This window comes from Lepidochelys kempii, chromosome 5, assembly GCF_965140285.1.
Source record: "Lepidochelys kempii isolate rLepKem1 chromosome 5, rLepKem1.hap1, whole genome shotgun sequence".
Classification (NCBI taxonomy): Eukaryota; Metazoa; Chordata; order Testudines; family Cheloniidae; genus Lepidochelys; species Lepidochelys kempii.
Genome location: NC_136384.1, coordinates 102325325 through 102341566, shown reverse-complemented (window position 1 = coordinate 102341566; position 16242 = coordinate 102325325). Strand labels below are relative to the sequence as shown.

Here is a 16242-nt window from a genome sequence, read left to right as displayed (position 1 = left end):
CTGTTGAACCTGTAGGGCAACAAAAGAGTATGTATTTGCTTCCAGAGAAGCCCCATTATGTCCTGGTGCATCTTCGTCTACTTTTCCTGCTGGGACTCCTGGGCCTGTCTCCTCTCCACTCTGTCCTTCTCCATGGTGTCTGCCATGTTCACCCTCAAGGCCCTTTGCTCATGGTTTGATGCAGCACTGGCTTGCAGGTTCTCACTGAACCTGTCATCCTGAGTCCTTTTCTTTTTCCTCCTCGTGAGGGTCAAGCATTCTACAGGCCTAGAGGGGGCATTAAATATCTGGCTGCTAGATGCTGGGACTGGATGACAGGGGATGGATCACTCAATAAAGTGCCCTGTTTTGTTGACTCCCTCTGAAGCACCTGGCACTGAGCACTGTCAGAAGACAGGATACTGGGCTAGGTGGACCATTGGTCTGACCCCGTATGGTTGTTCTAATATTCTTATGACGGCCCAAGAGATACATGGATAACCAGAGGACTGCCATCTAAGAAGTACATCACGGGTAATAGCAGGGACAGTTTTCTCACACTGCCCTGCCAATGTCTCGATTGATCTGGGGGATCATGGCACCTCTACACCAATTCAAACCTCCGTCTGTCTGTATCAACAAGGGAATCAATTAGTCCCAATGTAGGTGCCAGATTTTAAAGGGAAAAACACCTGGCTGGCAGAAACTGAACTGAGACCACTGAAGTTATTTCACCTAGGTCATAGAACAGCTATCAGATGCTAATAACTTTTGGTTGCTACTGACGTAGGATGGAACTCACCTGCTATGACAGTAAAATTTTAATTGTAAAGTCATAAAGAACTTACCATTTTGAAAGTTAGAGTTGTCACATAGTTCCATTTTTTTAACCTCAAATTTTATTTTTGCACCTGGAATTTAACACTAGTTGGAACTCTTGTCAATGGCTTATGTCATGAGATGAAAAGGCAGAATCACCAATCAAACTGCACTAAATACTTCAGAGTTAAGGATTTTACATCCCAAATTGTGTCCCAGTTTTCCCCTAGATAAAATTTCTGGAGATGAGAGAGATGAAAGTTACAATAGATTCATAAACATAAGCCTACTATATGAATACATCTGAAATATTTATAGCTCCTACTTCCAGTAAAAAACAGGGCCAAAAGAGGGCAAAATATAATCACCGAATTAGGCCTGGTCTACCCTACAAAATTAGGTCAACATAAGTCATCTTACATTGACCTAGTTGTGCATGTGTCTTCGCTCAAATTTGTCTCTGGCCAATGTAAGCGTCCGACTACAGAGCACAGTTCCTGTTGAGGTCAGTTGCAGTCATGAACTCTATAAATCTGGCCTCAAATGTCTCGGGCACCAAAAAAATATGGAACACACAATTAGTGACTGCCTGTGAAGTTTGGTTCAAGTGAATTGCCCAGCATCACATAGGAACTCTGTGGCAGAGGCAGGGTTAGGATCCAGTTCTCCAGGGCAGCATTCAGCTGCCTTAACCATGAGATAATCCTTTTTCTTCCTGCAATCCTCTGCTTCATTCACTATGCAACTTCGAACTTCTGCAACAAATGAGGCAGGGGTCTTATAGGCAACAGTCCTCCTTACTACACAATCCTGGTTCATTCCCAGAGTAGATCCATCCTTGTGTACTGAATGAGGCAGGGGGCCAGTAGAAAAAATAGTCTTTAATTATATGATCACATATTATGTCATCATGCATATACCCAAGGGGGGCTGAACTAAAGATTGCACATTTGTGGGAATTGTGGCATTTCCTAATTTTTGAGTGTTTGACTTTGCAACCATAATCTTTTAATATAGTTTTAAATGCAATTTCCTAATTTAAAACACACACACACACACACACACACACACACACACCTGAAATTGTCACATGGAATCATATTGACCCTTAACTAGGCTCAGCAGGGTTCAAATCTTTAGATCCACAGAACAAACCTCTAATACTTGAGCTGGTTGTGTAACTGGGGAGCATTAGGAGTCTATTCTCTTGTATGCGGACCAGCTGCTAGAAGGGGATGAGAGAGTTTGCCAGTGTATTAGCTGAAGCCCAGTATACCTGTACAGGTATAGCTGTATCAGTGAACCTTCCGATTGGAGATGCAGCTTAAATTGGCAACAGCACCGGGTTTGAGACTTAGAACTCCTGGGTTCAATTGCAGGTCCTGGAAGAGAGTTTTCTCTATTGGTTATAGACCGTTCTGCTGCTGTTCTCCCAGCCTGCCTTTGTTCCCCTCTGTTCCTGCCCCCCTCCCTTGGTGCTTCCCCCCACTCTCTGGCTCCTGCATCGAGCCCTCACTCCTCAGTATACCTCTCAGGTGGCTTTCTCCTTCTCCACTCCACCTGGGCATTGGGGCTCTAACAGCACAGGAGCTCCTAGTTCCGATATCTTAAGCCACCGCTGTTCCTGGCAGCTGGGAGGAGCAATTGTGGGAAAATTCTTCCCAGCCCCCTGTAGCTGGAGTATGCTCGATATGGATCAAATCTTTAGCGACTCTAGCTGCCTCTCAAACAAGTAAGTCTCTACTGATCATGTGTGACCTATGATTTTTTTTCCCAGATGCTCGTAATTTGGCCAAATGTGGGTGAATTTTCAAAGGGCTAGCAAAAGACACATCCCTGTCATTAGGGTGACTCCCCAGCCAATTTTCAAATTCCTCCTCTAGAGAATGGATGTGCTAAAGTTTTTCAGCAAAATGGTTCTGAGAATTTTTTTACTTGGGCAAATCAGTGAATTTTCCCTAATTTCATCGTGAGAAATGGCTGAACCGTTTCAACTGAAATTTTCCAAAAATTTTTAATCTGAGGGCAGACACCCAGCACTGAAAATTTCAACCTGGATTGTTAAAGTTTAGCAAAGTGAAAAGCAATGGAAAACAGAGTCATATAAAGAAAAGGAGGACTTGTGGCACCTTAGAGACTAACAAATTTATTTTGAGCATAAGCTTTTGTGAGCTACAGCTCACTTCATCGGATGCATTGAGTGGAAAATACAGTGGGGAGATTTATATACACAGAGAACATGAAACAATGGGTGTTACCATACACACTGTAACGAGAGTGATGAGGTGAGGTGAGCTATTACCAGCAGAAGAGCAGGGGGTAGGGGGAAGTCTTTTGTAATGATAATCAAGGTGGGCCATTTCCAGCAGTTGACAAGAAAGTCTGAGGAATAGCGCGGGGGCGGGAATAAACATGGGGAAATAGTTTTACTTTGTGTAATGACCCATCCACTCCCGGTCTTTATTCAAGCCTAAGTTAATTGTATCCAGTTTCCAAATTAATTCCAATTCAGCAGTCTCTTGTTGGAGTCTGTTTTTGAAGTTTTTTTGTTGAAGAATTGCAACTTTTAGGTGTGTAATCGAGTGACCAAAGGGAGTGAAGTGTTCTCCAACTGGTTTTTGAATGTTATAATTCTTGACGTCTGATTTGTGTCCATTTATTCTTTTACGTAGAGACTGTCCAGTTTGGCCATTGTACATGGCAGAGGGGCATTGCTGGCACATGATGGCATATATCACATTGGTAGATGTGCAGGTGAATGAGCCTCTGATAGTGTGGCTGATGTGATTAGGCCCTATGATGATGTCTCCTGAATAGATACGTGGACACAGTTGGCAATGGGCTTTGTTGCAAGGATAGTTTCCTGGGTTAGTGGTTCTGTTGTGTGGTTGCTGGTGAGTATTTGCTTCAGGTTGGGGGGCTGTCTGTAAGCAAGGACTGCCCTGTCTCCTAAGATCTGTGAGAGGGATGGGTCGTCCTTCAGGATAGGTTGTAGATCCTTGATGATGCGTTGAAGAAGTTTTAGTTGGGGGCTGAAGGTGATGGCTAGTGGCGTTCTGTTATTTTCTTTGTTGAGCCTGTCCTGTAGTAGGTAACTTCTGGGTACTCTTCTGGCTCTGTCAATCTGGTTCTTCACTTCAGCAGGTGGGTATCGTAGTTATAAGAATGCTTGATAGAGATCTTGTAGGTGTTTGTCTCTGTCTGAGGGGTTGGAACAAATGCGGTTGTATCGTAGAGCTTGGGTGTAGACAATGGATCATGTGGTGTGGTCTGGATGAAAGCTGGAGGCATGTAGGTAGGAATAGCGGTCAGTAGGTTTCCGGTATAGGTTGGTGTTTATGTGACCATCGCTTATTAGCACCATAGTGTCCAGGAAGTGGATCTCTTGTGTGGACTGGTCCAGGCTGAGGTTGATGGTGGGATGGAAATTGTTGAAATCATGGTGGAATTCCTCAAGGGCTTCTTTTCCATGGGTCCAGATGATGAAGATGTCATCAGTGTAGCGCAAGTAGAGTAGGGGCATTAGGGGACGAGAGCTGAGGAAGCGTTGTTCTATGTCATCCATAAAAATGTTGGCATACTGTGGGGCCATGCGAGTACCCATGGCAGTGCTGCTGATTTGAAGGTATACGTTGTCCCCAATGTGAAATAGTTGTGGGTGAGGACAAAGTTACCAAGTTCAGCCACCAGGTTTGCCGTGACATTATCAGGGATGCTGTTCCTGACAGCTTGTAGTCCATCTTCATGTGGAATGTTGGTGTAGAGGGATTCTACATCCATAGTGGCTAGGATGGTGTTTTCAGGAAGATAAGCTTACCACAGGTTGTGTTCTCAAATTTGTCTGGCTAAGCAGGATTAGTCCTGGACAGGATTTGGGTGAGAGTCCTCCAAATAAATGCAGGGTCTTGCAGGAAGTGAAGATGATGATTCATTAGATGGCACTCTTCCAGCTGAGTGCATATTGGCTTTAAGGGACACCATGCTGTTACAGATGTGCTGTGTTTTGGGCAAGATATGAACCAATTCCTGAGTATTTGAGGCTGTGATGGAGAAGCAGGGGAATCAGGCAGCAGCTTTCACAATAATAGGTCTGTGTATTTCAGTTTTGGTGGGGGGTGGGATTGGACAAATGTTAGTTTGGGTTATTACATTCTACCTACCAGCCCAATTCACTCTGTAGTTTTTATTGGATATGGTATTTGTTTTCACTTCCTGCCCTAAACTGTTGTGCAGTTTGCTCTGTTAAACATCTGCTGTGTTCCATCCCAGAGTCAGGAGTGAAAGGGATTCATATGTAGTATATAGTTCATAAAGAGCTTTGGCATCCTTCAGAGTGAAAAGAACCATGTAAAGGAAAGATGATACTTATTACATTTTTTATAACTACCTTAGCAAGAACATTATCTTACCTGGAAGAAATTGTGTGCTACTTTGACTTCCATGTGAAAAAAAACCCCACTTTAATGATTTCTTTTGGTTACAAATATGATTAAATAAATTACCCCTTCACTCATTAATTAAGGAGCTTTAATTAAACTAATTTTCTTGGATATCAGCAATAATGTGTTCTTTGTGTTGGGTTTGAAAAAAAAATACATGATGCTGAAGAATTGTACCTTGCCTTCTTAGAACATTCTAGTCACATTTTAAATAATCTTGCTATTGAACTGTTGACAAAATGGACAAGACTGGTAAAATAGCTTAATGGCCTCTATGAACACTGTTCCAAAAGTTTACAAGCAAATACAAAATTGAAGAGGAGCAAGACATGTACCCAGGGCAATACCATATGTGCCCATAATCATATATCAGAAACCAGACTCAGAAAACTACGTCTGTCTGTAGGATCAAGTTCAATAAAAGGCTGTTTTCATGGGGGCAAACTCAGTAGGGTTTGCCAAGTGAGTTCTAACATGAATATCTGTTTTAACTCCTGGGGATACACGCTGCCTTTCCCTGTCTTCTGTTCCTGGTTCCTGTTAATTATAGCTCAGGGTCAAACAACTCATTGCTAGTGGCTTACTCCAGCCACTGAACAGTCTTTTCTCTGACAATGAATTGTGGAAATAAGTTTGAAGATCTCTTCCACTAGCACCTGAACTAAACTTAAACATCGGGAGGTTTGTCTCTTCTAATCAGCTTTTTTCTTGGGAATCCACGTGGCTTCATGTAGAAGATTTTTCCCCCAACTTCCTCCTTTTTTCTGTGGTCTACATTATAATGCAGGATGCACAGACTCAAATCATGGTCCCCCCATACACAAAGCAGGAAATGGGTTTTCAAGGATTGGGGTGAAGGTGTCTTTCAATCCAGGGACAGGATACACAGCCTCTATGCCATCTCTGGTGCAGCCTCAAGGCTTTGCTGGCAGCTGCAGCCCCACTGTGCTGTCTGTAACTGTATTTTTGGCCAATGGATTTGTATGGTTGCTTCTCCTGGCTTGCCCCTGTCCCATTCTGAATCTCCACCCACTGTGCTGTTGCAATAGGTGCCCCCACAGAGCCGTGCTCCATGGTACAGCATCCCCTTGCACAACCTTTCCCCATTCAGACTGGTTCACCGAGATAATGTTATCAGTATGTATAACACAGTATGTATTTGTATCCTATAGGCAAATTCTAAACATTGTCTAAACAGATTTTGGCGCTACAAGAAGACTTGTTCTCTGAGTGCCAAGGTACATTACAGATAAATATGACATACATTTCTAATCAGAGTGACTTTAGAGAGATTATTCCTTCCCCAAGCATCTTGCCACCCAGTACCTAAATTCTGAGTCAATTTCTCTTGTTCAGATGAAAGAAATGTAGATCAAAAAGTTAAGAAAAGTTTGCCCTGAGGTTCTCAGCCTGCATAGGATTCTGCACATGGTACCTAGGGATTGTGCATGCTCTATAACAGGTATTCCTTGTTTTGTTTTTGTTTAGAAACATCGTGCCTCAGACTTTCCTCCGTGTCTGAGAACATTCATTCCCTGAGAATAGTCATGCATTTATGAGTGTGTAGATCAGTTAGGAATAGCCTTTTCTAGAACTGTTTTGAAGAATCTTAAAGATCTCTACTGTGTGTTCTTCTGTAGTGGATATTAACTTCCCTCTTTCTCTGTGTGCGCGTGTGTTGTATTCTTTTCTTCTAGATATTGATTCTAATTATTTCTTAAAAGATGATGTAACTTGTACTGCTACTTGCTGATTCTGCACACTTCTATAAGTTTGCTCTCATCAGAGTATTTAGAAACTCTCTTTGTAGTAAGGCATGAGTCTGTACCATTTTTTAAGGTTTAATTACAGTGCAGGCTTTTCAAAGGCTGATGAAGTTACTAGATGCTGAACAATTCAGAGGGTTTCACATTACCCAGAGACTTCTGGTAGAACTATGCATAACCAAAGAAGCTAACATGCTTGTTTTTTTTTCCCCCTTTTACTCTTTCCAGATACTAGTGAGAAGTAACAACCTCTCTGATAAGATCATGGTTTTATCAGGTAAAATTGAGGAAATCTCTTTACCAGAGAACGTCGATGTGGTTATTTCTGAACCTATGGGTTACATGCTGTTCAATGAGAGGATGCTGGAAAGTTACCTCCATTCCAAAAAATGGTTGAAGTCAAACGGTGAGTATGCCAGCCCAGTGATGGATTGGGGGAAATGAGAGTTTTCAGAGAAAGGAGACAAGAAGGACCTCCAAATGGTGGCTCTGGACAGCCCTGGTTGGTGTCGTGTTTCATCACCTCCTGTAGGCTCTAAGGAAATGAGACTTAAGTTTTCTTCCTTCATTTGAGCATGTTGGAAGCACCACTGTTACTATTTCATATTGTGATTTGCCGGTGAGACCAGCTATTTCAGCACTTAACCTGTATGTGCTGGATGTGTTGCCCTTGGCTGCCTCTTGTATCATTGAATTTAATGTGCCACCATATGCATTATGGGTTGCCTCTCAGTTCAAAGTTTATAATGCAAAACATGATGGCAAGCTAAACTAAAATGCAAGGCAAGAGAGGGAAGAGAAAGACCTAGAGTTGGACAAAGAATGGGAAACGTCATGAAAAATGTCTTTTTTTTTCTTTGAAAAAAAATGTGAAATTTGAAATGTTTTCACCAGCTCTGATCAGACCCCACCCAATTTCCTAATTCCAAGGCCTCTTGGTACCCCCACTCTTTTCCAGTGATGTGTCCAATCCAGCCAGAAACAACTGCAGTCCAGAGGTCAGTTCAATGGGATCTGTGTTTCAATCTGTTACTGGTTGGAGAAGTTTTGAAGGAGGCTTCTAAGTCCAGGGGCCTCCTGAGAAATTTCCCTGAAGGGCAGTCTGAACCTGCAGTTGCCATAAGTTATATTTCACTAGGTGAATTCCTGAAAACAAACTAAAAGATCACTAACATGGGTTTTGTTAAAAAGAAAGACTTTCTCTCGTGACACCAGTGTGAAAAACAGGATGTTTTTAGCATATTAAACTAGTTAGGGGAATGTGGGCTAATAGGCTGAGCACAGGATTAGGAACTGGGAACTACTGAGTGTTAATCCTGGTTCTGGCACTGACTTGGTCTGTGGCCTTACAAACGTCACTTAGGCTGATGTTTTCAAAAGTGTCCATTAACTTTAATGCCTCTGATTTTGGGTACCTATCTACAAACTCTTAGGGCATGTATAGACTGCAATGTAAGCTCAGGGTTAGTGGATTTGACCCCACACACCTTAGGCTTGCAAGCCCAAGGCTTGAGTGTCCACACTCATTGGTGACCCTAGGTTTACAGTTTCTGGACCCAGGCTCCAAACCATGTCCCGGGGTTCCTAGCACCCTCCCCAGCACTCTAGCCCTCAGTTGATGGTACAGTGTGGGAAAACTTGACTATCCATCCTACACATTACAGGAAGTTGTTGCAACCTGCTAAGTTCCCAACATAATCCGCTGTGCTATCTTTTGGATTTGCACACTTCCAGCAACTGGAGCCAGCAACATGGAGGAGTCACATTTGAAGTACTCCTCTTGTTTGTGCTTTCACTCATGTTTCAGCAAACAGACAGCATCCATGAGATGCTGATGGACATTCCGACATCGTTTTCTGACCTACAGAAGGCACCTGACAGGAGGAGGAGGAGGATATGCACATGGAAACATGGAAGACTCAAACTGGCTGATGCTGCTTGCGACTCTCAGTATAGCCGCTGATACCCCATACATAGACAGGTACTTCTGGAGCAGGGCCACAAGCACAGATTGGTTGGACCACATTGTGGTGAAGACCTCAGGTGACCAACGGTATGCCCAAAACTTTTGCATGAAGAAAGCTACATTTCTGGAGCTTTGTGAGGAGCTTGTCCTGGCCCTCCAGTGTTAGGAAACACAAATGAGGATGTCCACATTGGTCTAGAACGGGGTGGCCAACCTGTGGCTCCGGAGCCACATGCGGCTCTTCAGAAGTTAATATGCGGCTCCTGGTATCATCACCGTCTCCGGGGCTGGAGCTACAGGTGCCAACTTTCCAGTGTGCCGGGGGGGGGGCTTATTGCTCAACCCCTGGCTCTGCCACAGGCCCTGCCCCCACTCTGCCCCTTCCCGCCCCCTCTCCAAGCCTGTCGTGCCCTCACTCCTCCCTCTCCCCCCCCCCGAGCCTCTTGCATGCCACGAAACAGCGGATCAGGAGGTGTGGGGAGAGAGGGGGAGGCACTGATTGGCAGGGCCGTCAATGGGCGGAAGGTGCTGGGAGCGTGAGGGGATGGAAAAGAGCTGATGGTGGGCTGCTGACATATTACTGTGGGTCTTTGGCAATGTACACTGGTAAATTCTGGCTCCTTCTCAGGCTTGGGTTGGCCACCCCGGTCTAGAAGCAGGTTGTTATAGCCGTCTGTAAGCTGATTCACCGTACTGCTACAGGTCTCTTGCTAACCAATTTGGCATTGGAAAGTCAACTGTAGGTAAGATGGTGGCGGAAGTTTCTGAGGCAATCAGGCATGTGATTTACCCAAAAGTGGTGGGCATAAAACAATATTCCTGAAGTAATTGCTGGCTTTCCAGAATGGGATTTTCAGACTGGAGTAGGGCCATTGATGGGACTCATGCACACAGTTTGCCCTCCTCAAGAAGCACATGTATGTAAACCACAAAGTGTACCACTCCATTGTCATGCAGGCCTCTGTGGACCACAGAGGCCAACTTATGGACACCAACATGGGCTGCACTGGAAACGTTCATCGCGCTAGGTTTTTCTGACAAGTGGGAGTCTACATTCATGCATAGACTGGGACACTCTTGCTACGAAACGGCATTGTCATAAATAGAGTTACTGTCCCCACTGTTATTCTGGGGGACCCTCTGCACCCCTTTTTGCATTGGCTTATGAAACCATATTTTGATCTCAGAGGCCCTGGCAAAAGAAGGTTTATTTATGCTCTAAGCAGCTGCAGAATGGTGATTGAATGTGTGTTTGGCAATTGAAATGCTGCTGGTGCTGTTTGCAGACCTGTGTGGATTCCAGTGTCATCAGTCCTGTCTGCATCACTGTGGCTTGCAGTGCTTTTCACAGCCTTTTTGAAGCCAAAGGTGAGCCATTTGCCTCTGAATGGAGCTATGACAGTAATGGATCGGAAAGCGCACCTATCCCATCTAGGGCAGGATGTGCCCAGGGAACACAAATCAGGGATGCTCTATGCTCTCACATTATGGATTTCCATGGGAGAGTAGTGTATTTTTATAAATGTGCTTGTACAATAGTTACAGTAAATGAGGTACAGCCACATCATGTAACAAAATGGGACTGTGGGAGCAGGGATTGATTGCCATGGATTGTACTTGTGAATGACATTTCATAAGCAGTTATGTGGCAAGAACTGTAGGTATACAGTATGGCTTGATGTAGATAAATGTTTTGAGAAATAGCATTTGGGTATAACTTACCAGTTGTCCTTTATCATGTGTTTATCTGTATTATGTGAAATACACCTTATATGATGTGATACAATAATGGTAATGAAATGTCTTAATAAAAGAAAAGCCTTTACTTTTGAACATGAATGAGAAAAAAAAAAAAAAACAGTGCCAGGCAGGCCAGCTGTCATTCACACACCAAAACACCAGTAATAAACCAACACCAAAACCATTAATAAAACACAGTGCATAAAGCACACATTAAACAGTAAAACATTGCTAACAAATACCCCCCCCGGCACCCTGTTCTCTTTTCCCTTCCTTCCACATTTAGCACGCGCTTGGTGCTGCTGCAGAGGGTGGAGGCGTTTCCCGGTGTGGGCGTCTGCACAAGTGTGGAAGCCTGCAGGGGGTAGGGAGCCTGCCTGGGGATGTAGGACTGCATGTAGTAGATTTGCTCTGTTCAGCTTCTTTTAAGTCCCAGTTACATGGAACCCTGCATCCAACGATGGAATTGTTCAAAGTGTTCCTGGTCTACAGCATGGGGTTCCATGGAGGGGACCCAGGACATGGTGTGGGTGCAGCAGGAGCCTGTACTCTGGCAGCCCCAAGCATAAGCAACCTCTCAAACAGGTCTTTCTGCTGGCCTCTGTCATCGCCCTCAGCCCATGTTCCTGCTACAGAAACTGTGTTGCAAGCCTCTCCTTGTGTGCTGAAATACTGTCCTTTGGCTCGGCAGCCTGCCTGTGCCTTTCTGCTTACTCTGGTACTGCACCCGCTTGTTGGCAGTGTCCAGAATGTCCATTTTAAGTTCATCACGGAAACACTTCTGTTTGGACTGGTCTGTTACAGTTCTACATCCCAAGGACCTGCTGCAGTGGGCCCATATTGCTGAGGTGGAAGGACCAGCAGAGGTTGAAGGGCCAAAAAGCAGACATCAAACAGTGCGCTATTGTTTCAGTGCTTCACAACAGGTTCAGTAGGCAAAAGCGCCTTGTGGAATCTCCAAGGCCAAAAAATGATACTTTGAAAAAGTATCCCAGAAGCTCAGTGGACACAATTCAGTTAATCACAGTGAAAAGACTGCGCAAACAATGGTGAGTTACTATTTATAATTGTTTTCTGTTTAAAAATGGCAGACCTGTTTGGCCCTTGGGATGGGGTGGAGGAGTATGCCATAATGCCACAGAGATTTTTCAGACTTATGGCGACGGAGCTGCACATCTATGAGTGAAGTGGGCTGGCGACTTACAGAAGAGGGCCAGGACAATATGCTCTTCACTGAAATTTGACTACCTGTCTAGAGTTTCTCTTATAGGAAAAGTTTGCGGCTGTCAGTGCCCAGGACTAGATCAGAATTTCTGAGTGAATTAACAGGAAACTGCATTCGCATCCAAACGAATTACTGCCTCCCCATGACTGCTGATGCAAGCTGCTCTGAGCACATCTACCCTCAACTACATGCAAATGCACAGGAACTCTCTCAGAACTAAACCGCCAACCCCCTCCCCTCAGCACACTTCTGGACCGCATAAAAACCCTGGCCACCCAACCGTTTCTCTTTTACAGGGGGCTCTTAACGCTGTGCAATGCCATGATTTGTACAGCATGGCATTCTGAAAAAGAAGGCAATATAAAGTCCCTTACTTGTAACACCCTAGCACATCTCTGTAAGAATGCACAAGTTTCCAATAAAAAGTTAATTTCAAATGCTTGTTTCGCTATTGGTTGCACTTCTCAGCCTCCCTTTTGAATTCCACCTGGTGGTTTGGGGGGGCGAGGGGGAGATTCCAATGTACTGCCATGCAGTCCGCCATTAGCAGATATGTGCTGCTGCCCGTGCCTTGTAATAAATTTTTCATTGGGTCATAAACCAGAAATCCTTCCAACCCCTATATTAATAACAACAAACATGGTGCTAGAAACTTACCAGGTTGAGGGGTTCCTTCTGCCCCTTGTGTTTCTGCTGCTAGCTCCGCAGCTGGGTCTTTCTCTATGGGGACATCAGAAAGCTCCTCTGAGTAGGGACCCAAATGTGCTGCCACTATGCAGGCTGCAAAGCCTCCTTGGGGACCAGTTTGAGCACAAGAGTCACTTTGTCAGCCTCAACTGGCACTTGCTGGCTCCCCTCCAGTCCTAGAGTGGATTTAGGGATGAGAAGGTCACTGGCCTGGCTGACCAGGCTGCTGTGAAGCGCTGGTGGCTCAGTGCTCAGCACAGTATCCAGCACCCGGTCACACTCTTTCAAAAAGGGGTAGGATGATGGCGAATTCCCATCATTCTTGTGCTGCTTAATCTGCTCCCTGCACTGGTCCAGTGAATCCCCAATGCTGCAAACTTCTTTCATATTTCTTGGTATGTGTTGTCATTCCTGGAACTCTTGCTAAAGTCACTGTTTGCTTGCCTCGCACCAGAGATTAACCAAAATCTGGCTGCGCTTCCTTGACCAGCTAGCAACATGATTGGCAAAGGACTTCTTCATGTCGGTGGCCATCACAAATGACGGAGAAGATTCACTATGCTTGCAGCTCAGCAGACAGAATAAAATGGAAGTATTAAATGTGGAGCCGCTGTACTTGAACCAAGGGGTGGCTTCCCTTTCCTGTGTGTTGATTAAGAAGACCATCCTACGGGACTGTGAGAGAAGTTTTCAGACTCACAGGACCAGAGTCTGGGGGGCAGGGCCTGATCTGCATCGTTATTGCAATAGATGGAGTTTGGACCAAGTCAGACCCTCCACACTGCAGGGTTCTGAGCCCTGGGCCCAGTCCTGAGTCAGATAGAATTGTGTACAGCTGGAAGGGGCTTTCATTGGAATGTAGACATATGGTAGAGCAGTGGTTCCCAAACTTCTCGGCATCACGCCCCCCTTTTAATTTCAGAGAAACCCTCATGCCCCCCACCTCTCCTTTACCATCATCCAACCCCCTCTGATCCTTGTCCCCTAACCACCCCCCCCAGGACCCCACTCCCTATTCAACTCCCCCTGCTCCCTGTCTCCTGACCGCTCCCCCGGGACCTCCTGCCCCTTATCCAACTCCCCCTCCCCCTGCTCCCCACCTCCTCACCAGGCTGCTCAGAGCGGCAGGACTGGCTTGTTGGAAATCCTGGGAGGTGGGCGGGTGCAAGCTGTGCTGCCCGCACAGCAGCGTCACTGTGGGGGAGGGTGGACAAGACGGGAGGGGCCGGGGTCTAGCTTCCCCGGCCAGGAGCTCAAGGGCCGAGCAGCCTCGCACCCCCCTTGGAATTTCTTCACGCCCCCCCCCCCCAAGTTTGGGAACCAATGCGGTAGAGCCTGATATTTTAGAAGTGTTGATGACTGGCAGGTACTATTATCTTCAATCAGAGTTGTGGGTGCTTAGCACTTCTGAAAATTGGGCCCTTTGAAATGGAAGTTGGTCACTTAAAAACTAAAGGAATCAAAAATTAATGGACACTTGAGCACGTAGACCTTAATTTGTCTGTATCTGTTTCCCCATCTGTATAATGTAAATGAGACTTATTTATATCTACCTCACACATGAATGGTAGCTAGAATTAGCTATTATTTGCTGTGTTGTTGTAGCTGTGTGTATTAAAGAGACCAGATGGGTGAAATAATATCTTTTATTGATGAGACAAGCTTTCAAGCTGCATCGATCTCCGATTTGAAAAGTTCTGTGCAGCTCTAAAGCTTGTCTCTTTCACCAACAGAAGTTGGTCCAATAAAAGATATTACCTCACCCATCTTGTTTCTCCAGAATTAATCATTGTTTATAGAGCACATTGAAAATGTAAAATGCTGTATAAGTGCCAAGTGTGTAGTAGCAGAAGCTGAAGCAGCATGGTCTCATAAGCAATTTTAAAAACCTTTAATCCCCATCCCAGGTTTTACTCTGCAGAAGTATTAGTATTCTCTAAGCAGCAGGTCTTAAAAGAAACATGTATTTACTGAGTGGATGTGTGATTCTTTTTAAAATTCCTGTGGTCTCTTGCTACATGTTGTTGTATTTGCAAAAAGAAAGCCATTTGTTCTTTCATTTGTGCACCACATTTTGCACCAGTTAAAACAGATGTTTGAAGAAACATGTTCCAGTCCAAAAACGACTGCTCTGTGGCCCCTGCTCCCCATTGATGCACAAACAACAGTGTGCAAAATATTTCTTTAATACTATTTTTGAAGTCTTATCAAGCAGTCTAATCCACTGCCCTCTGAAATCAGTAGAAGAATTCCCATTGACTTCAGTGGCCATTGGATTCAGTCCCTAATTAATATAGAAGTCAGGACACTTGGATCCTTTTCCTGGCTCTGTCAATAACTTGTGTGAGGTATGTAAACTTCTATATGCCTCAGTTTCACCATCTGTAAAATTGATATAGTACTTATCTTTACATGTTTGAGCTTTATTTTATTAATGCTTTGTAAAGCGTTTTTGAGATATCTGGATACAAGTTCCCAGGTAATTATTATGTCAAGCTGCTAATGCTAGACCCCTTGAGGATTACCTAGTTGGTACTCTGCAGTTTGATTTATGATTGAGTCTGTTGACATATCTTCTGTGATAATATCTGTGGAAAGAGTTGTGTATATGGTCAGCTCTAAATAAGCATGTTTCTCCAATTGTGGAAATGGTGAAAAGGTGTTTTAGAGTAACATCTAACATTTTACGTACTTTAAAGAAAGAGAAAATGGTTTAAATGTCTAATATAGTGACATAAAACTTATAATGCTTTATCATTCTTGGCAGGCTTCTGAAATATCCTGACCCACGTCATAAGTGGATATTTTTGTTATTGATTGCTTTAACCTATAACTGCATTTCAATAAACTACATATACCTGTAATGGGAATCAATGTTAGTCTGTTCAAGGTGCAAAGCAATTATTGCTTGCTGGTATTTTCTGTACATGTTTCCACAGGGCTAACCAGACATTTGAATTTTGCTACTATATATTATCTTTTGTTTACTAGGAATGATGTTTCCAACATTTAGTGACATTCATTTGGCTCCTTTTTCCGATGAGCAGCTCTACATGGAACACTACTCCAGAGCCAATTTTTGGTAATGATTGTTATGTTTTTTTAAAAAAAAATTTTGCTTGGAGACTCAGTAAAGATTTTAAAATGAAACTCATTCTTGTAATCTGAATAAAATGAAGCAAAGCACATGGCAGAAAATCCTTCTAATTTTCCATGCTCACTTCCTTTAACCTGATCCGCAGCTATGCTGTGTGAGCCTATCAGCTCTGGCTGTGTCAGAGCTAGGATGGGAAACCACGTCCACTGGGCTCTCAAGTGCTGCAGAAAAAGATGTTTATGAATCCATAGTTAGTAGGTGCATTTCTGTGTCAGTAATAAACCAATGCCCCAGGATGGTGCTTGAGGGGTGTTAAACAAAGCAGACTCCTGACCATACACAGATGTCAAAGATCCAGTGGCGTTTTTCATAGAGACAAGGTATTGACTTCCATATCCTGGTCAAATTCTAAGTCAGTAATTACATTCTGTCTACCTAAATTCCTCCTGTAGCTTCAGCTAGAAACAACGGTCTTTACTTCTTGCCCTAAATTGTTGTTAATGTTGGGGTGCACTATTAAACAG

General features: G+C 44.1%; 1 protein-coding gene across 3 annotated transcripts in view; it reads left to right on the top strand.

The window, feature by feature from the left end:
* The window catches only part of LOC140911696 (histone-arginine methyltransferase CARM1), a 144966-nt gene that overhangs the window by 102745 nt on the left and 25979 nt on the right, over positions 1-16242 (top strand). For all 3 annotated transcript variants that reach the window (XM_073345237.2, XM_073345238.2, XM_073345236.2), the window contains 2 exons: positions 7232-7409; positions 15613-15703. In XM_073345237.2, coding sequence (XP_073201338.2) covers positions 7232-7409; positions 15613-15703 — 269 coding nt within the window. The remainder of the gene's footprint in view (positions 1-7231; positions 7410-15612; positions 15704-16242) is intronic.